The sequence below is a fragment of the Macrobrachium nipponense genome, chromosome 34, assembly GCF_015104395.2.
Source record: "Macrobrachium nipponense isolate FS-2020 chromosome 34, ASM1510439v2, whole genome shotgun sequence".
NCBI classification, from domain to species: Eukaryota; Metazoa; Arthropoda; class Malacostraca; order Decapoda; family Palaemonidae; genus Macrobrachium; species Macrobrachium nipponense.
Genome location: NC_061095.1, coordinates 2,470,925 through 2,476,309, shown reverse-complemented (window position 1 = coordinate 2,476,309; position 5,385 = coordinate 2,470,925). Strand labels below are relative to the sequence as shown.

Sequence of the window (5,385 nt, the reverse complement as noted above, 5' to 3'; positions counted from 1 at the left end):
TATCTCTTTTTATTTTGCTCATTTTAATTTTGTTAAATGCCATTCAACTAGTATTTAATTTTGCAAGAAATATTCGGCTTTATTTTCTGTATTTTTGAATAAAAATTACATAAGTTTTTCGTTATTATACTCTTCTACAAAAGCTTAGTTGATTGATTTCGATCCCCGGCCCCCTAATTTGTTTCTATAGAATATCATATCAATAGTTTTTAGTACCAATTTAATGATGGCTAAGTTGCTATAATTGTGCTACTTTTGAAGCAAATGCCGCGACTTTTGAGGCTTTGCACCGCGGTTTGGATGTCAAGTTATTTGGCAACCCTGAGTACTAATGATATAGGCCATGGCATGGTCATGAGCCTTATCAATCAGAAGTTGTCAGAAGGTAAGCTCTATCAAAAGGTGGTCGAACACCTCAGAAAATGTGACTATAATTTAGAAGAATTTTTTGAAGCTATAGACTTCATAATTCGCATGTTGGAAGATGACGCATTACAGCGAGGCGAAAAATTAGAATCTGATAAGAATAACGATGTCAGCGTTAGACCCAAAACGAAACCTATGCAGAATAATTCTTGTCCCTTTTGCAATGAACGGCACTCGCCTCACGGATGCCGCCAAGTAAGTGACGTGGCTGCCAGACACTGCATTCTACTAAGAAAGGGGCTGTGTTTTAATTGCCTTCAGTCAGGTCACCGTAGTGATAGATGATGCACTAACCCCAATTCCTGTAAAAGTTGTGGAAATAATCATAATACTTCCATTTGTGATAATAGCAGCTTTAGAAAAGCACATTCAGTTCCCTCCACTTCGTCCCGAAGTAATCCCAGTTTAGTAAGTAACAGTCAAGCTACAACCTCCCGCCCTGTAGTAAATGCGACGACCAAGCAACACGATAGAAACCCCCGTCCGCCCAAAGAGAAAGTAGAATCACAACCGTGTAAGAGCGCTAAAGTAGCCCAAACGTCCAGTGTAGATCTTCCCTGTACGATTTTGCCATGGCCGAGATCCATCATAAGCAGGGGAGTAAACGGGTTCGCTTGTTTTTGGACACTGGGAGTCAACGAAGTTTTATCTCCGCTAAAACTGCAAAGCAGTTAGGCCTGCCAGTGGTAGGCAAAGTGGCATTAAACATTGCTCCTTTTGGTTCAGCAGAAATCAGTGGCCAGTATGACGTAGTGAGTTGCCGGGTAGAGATGGGTAATAGAATCGTTCGAATGAAACTAGTTGTTCACGAGAACGTAGACGTCCCGATTCATAACGCAGGTTATGTAAGAGTAAGACAACACCTAGTAGGGAAGGGAGTCACGTTAGCAGATCCTGACAGTAAGAGCGATAAGTTACGAAACGTGCACATTCTTGTGGGTGCAGACTATTTTAATTATTTCATTATTGGAGTAGAAAAGATCGATGGGATAAGTCTTTTTCTGACCCATAATGGCATATTGCCATATGGGAGAGTGCCACAGTGGCTATTAGAAGGTCACAAGATAGATCATGTGAGAACACTCAGGGTATGTAGGGTCGCGAGCGAACCAATTGCATTTGATGTTGATGAATGGTGGCGTTTAGATACCATAGGCATCGCCCCATCCGAGCAATACACTGTCTGCGAAGCGGAAGCCATGCGAAAGGTTTCGCAGAGTGTAACGAAGAAGCCTGAAGGATATCAGGTTAGCTTACGTCCGTCAGAAGGTAGGCCAGAAACCAACTTTAGAAATGCTGTAGCACAGCTGGATTCGTTGCAAACCAAATTTCAGGAAGACAAGGAATACTATGATCAATATCAGGGAGTGATTGACAAATACCTAGAGGCAGGATTTATATATGAAGTAAAAGATCCAAAAATAGAAGGATACTACATGCCGCATTTCGGCATTAAAAAGGCTAGCCGCACGACCCCCCTTAGAATTGTATTCAATGCCTCATCCAAAGCTAAGAATAATAAATCCTTAAATGAATGCCTGTTACCTGGGCCTAATTTAGTAGAGCTGGCCTATAATTTGTTTCGAATGAATAAATACGCCATGCTTGCAGACATAAGCAAAGCATTTCATAGAGTACTGTTAGATCCCCGTGATGCCAAATATACAAGATTCCTGTGGCGAGAGGTAGCAGGTCGAGCGCTGACCTTCGCTTTCAGAGTCGTGGTGTTCGGCATCACGGCTAGTCCCTTTTTGTTGCAAGAAGTGTTGAGTCATCATTTTAAGTTAAAAGGAAGACCTGAATTAAGCAAGTCCTTTTATGTTGATAACTATGTCAGTACCTTTGAAAGTTTGGATGAGAAGAAAAAGGAACAAGAATCTGTCCACGCAATTTTGGATAGGGCCAGAATGCCGTTAGAAGGGTGGGCAACAAACAGTATAGCCTTCGATAGCGAGAGAGTGGAAAGAACCTGTGAATGTGAGCGTGCTCGGGCTGAGATGGGCTCGAGACGTCGACCGTCTGTGTGTGAAAGAGAGTGAGAGGATTCGTGAATTGGGGGAGAGATGGGTACCTACGAAGCGTAGGGTACTATCTTTGCTAGTATCAATTTACGATCTGCTAGGTCTAGTCAGTCCTTTATTTGTTAGGGAAAAACTGTTTCTCCAACAACTTTGGGAACAAGAGATTGGATGGGATGACGTGTTATGTAAGGAAAAGGCTAAAGAAGCGTGAGAACTGCTAGTAGAGTTGAAATCAGTCTGTGAGTTAACATTTCCGAGAGCGGCAGGAGTCAGAAGATCCGAACTCCATATATTCACCGATGCCAGTAGTAGGGCATACGGTGCTGTAGCGTATGTCAGAGATGAAGAAAGTAACGTAAGATTACTCACCAGCAAAATGAGAATCACTCCGAAAGGGATGCTCAAAATCACCATCCCTAAATTAGAACTTTTAGCAGTGCTGCTAGGTTGTAGGCTAGCGAAAACAATTACAGGGCTAATAGAGCCGCAAGAGATTAGTATCTGGTCAGATAGCAAAGTTGCCTTAGCATGGGTGGCATCCCCGGATGCCAAGGACAACAAAAATATCTTTATATCTAACCGTGTGGCGGAAGTTGTTTTTCTCCGCCAGATTTGTGATTTCAGATTGAAGTATGTGCCCAGCAAACAGAATCCTGCTGATGTCTTGTCTAGGGGCGCAACAATCCAGCAATTGCAGCAGAATCCTCTTTGGCGCCAAGGTCCAGAGTTCTTGGGAATCCCAGGAGAGCCGGTTCCCTTCAAAGAGGAAGATCTAACAAATATCAGAACCGTGGTAGTGGCGGTGCAGGAACTGAGGGAAGAAACAAGGTCTATTCCCCCAGGAGAGATATGGGAACTACTACTCAGGGAGGTTGAGTTCCGAATTTTGATTAGAGTAACCAAATTAGTGTTAAAGTTGCAAAAGTGAAAAGGGATCCTTTTCGAGTCTTGTCTTATTAGAACAAAAATTCTATTTACCTACTGTGTATGCATATTTGGAGGGTGAGGTCAGACCCCCTCGTGAGATATTGAAATTTGTGAGGCAATTAAGTCTAATAATAGTAGACAAATTGATTTGCACTAGGGGACGAGTGTCCCAAATTGAAGAGATGAAACATTTAATTAATTTTCTTTTGCCTCTAAGGACACTTAGTCAGAGCATACTTAAAGTATTTGCATTGTTTGCACCTCCATTGTAACGTCAATACGCTAATGGCGATTTTTCGACAGAAATGCTGGACGCCGGGCCTGAGGTCAATTGCTAAGCAAGTTGTACGGAAGTGTCCAGAATGCGTGCTAGCATTCTAACCACTGATGAGACAACCACCACCACCCCCCCTGCCGAAGGAAAGGATCACCTTGCAGAAACCATTTGCCGCAGTCGGCGCGGACCACACCGCAGCCATACAAACCGAAACGCGACCAGGCTATATACTCCTCGTGACATGCATGGCCACCAGGGCCGTGTATTTAGATTTCTGCCCCTCCTTGGATGCAGAGGAATTTGTTATAGCTCTTTGAATATTCAGCGCTACGCATGGAGCCCCGACCATAATCACTTCGGATAACCACCAAACGTTCAAGACGGCCAGCAACCTCCTTCAGGGACTTTATGAAGAGGATGAAGTCCAGCAGTTCCTGAGGAGGACTGGCATAGAATGGCGATTCCAAACACCCCGTGCGCCGTGGAAAGGTGGTTTTTTCGAGCGTCTGATTGGTGTCACAAAACGTGCACTTCAGATAGCCCTCGGGAGAAAGCATCTCCCGGAGGCCCACGTATTGACTCTAGTGAAAGAGGCGGAGGCGGTAGTGAATAATAGGCCGTTGATGTATAGCGGTGACAAGTGCGAGGACGAGGTCCTCACCCCCTCTCATCCTCTCATTTAGTGCGAGGTCACTTAATCAATTTAATGGCACCTGTTTTGCCAGATGAAGACCTTAATGCTACCTTCACCTCCCGGAGGCTACGAGATCGATATCTTAAACTAACAGACAGTTTGAAAGCCTTCCGAGAGAGGTGGAGGAAGGAGTACCTGAGTGCCCTAAGAGCCCGACACGATTGTCAGTCTGGGGAACCCACCAAGCTGCACCCCGGAGACATCGTGGTAGTAAAGCAAGGAAATAAAAAACTAGCAACGTGGCCCCTTGGACGCGTTGTGGAGATGTACCCGGACGACGACGGCGTCGTGCGTTCGGCCAAGGTATTGTTCGAAGATGTTGAGTCCCTGCGTGCTGTCAGCCACTTGGTCCCCCTAGAACTTGCCCCCTCAGATGACGATGATGGCGTTGGAGACGAACAGTGTGACGATGTTGATGGTGCGACGGAGGAGATGGTGCGTGACGACGACGGCAACGGAGAGGTCCGAGACGAGGGAGCGTACAGCCCAGCAGTAGGTGTTCCAGGAAATGTTGTGACGTCTGGGGATGACCAAGGGATGGCACTGGCTGCAACATCCGAACAACCAGCCACAAAGGTCTTGAGTGACAAAGACGCTGACGATATTGGTAACGAATCGAGCGATACCAATACGGTAAGTGAGAGTGCTGAAGTGAATGATACTGAGGTATCGAGTGGTATGGTAGTGACGTTGACGTTCAGTTAGGCAGACCAAGACGTTCTGCACGCCCTTTGAGAAAGGCTGCTGCTAAGCAGCGCGAGTTGATGAAGCGCTTAATGGAAAGCAAATATATATAAGTTATAGCTAGAAACAGTGAAAGAAAACAGGAAGGTCCCGTATTCTGGTAGGCAGGGAGGGTGGACCCAAGTAAGTGTAGGTGAGTTGAATCCTCAGAGGATGGAAGTGCGTTGGGTTAGCGTAAGGTAGTGGGAGCCCCCTCTTGTGCAAACAAGTCGAGCGTTGTGCAGAGGTAGCCCCCACCCTCAATGTAAATTACGAAAAATGTATATGAGTAATTGTAGAGAAGTGAAAGCGTTTTG

At 45.3% G+C, this 5,385-nt stretch overlaps 1 protein-coding gene across 1 annotated transcript; it reads left to right on the top strand.

Annotated features, from left to right (window-relative positions):
* Nucleotides 1-300: 300 nt before the first annotated feature.
* On the top strand, nt 301-3,600 carry LOC135207752 (uncharacterized). The gene is made up of 3 exons (XM_064239577.1): nt 301-385; nt 1,402-2,258; nt 3,592-3,600. Exons 1-3 carry the CDS (start codon nt 301-303, stop codon nt 3,598-3,600), a joined length of 951 nt encoding a protein of 316 aa, XP_064095647.1.
* Nucleotides 3,601-5,385: the final 1,785 nt, after the last annotated feature.

Coding starts and splice junctions, on each gene's coding strand:
- LOC135207752 (XM_064239577.1), top strand. CDS start 301: ATGTCAAGTTATTTGGCAACCCTGAGTACTAATGATATAGGCCATGGC. Junction 386..1,401: donor CAATCAGAAGTTGTCAGAAG/GTAAGCTCTATC, acceptor TTATTGGAGTAG/AAAAGATCGATGGGATAAGT.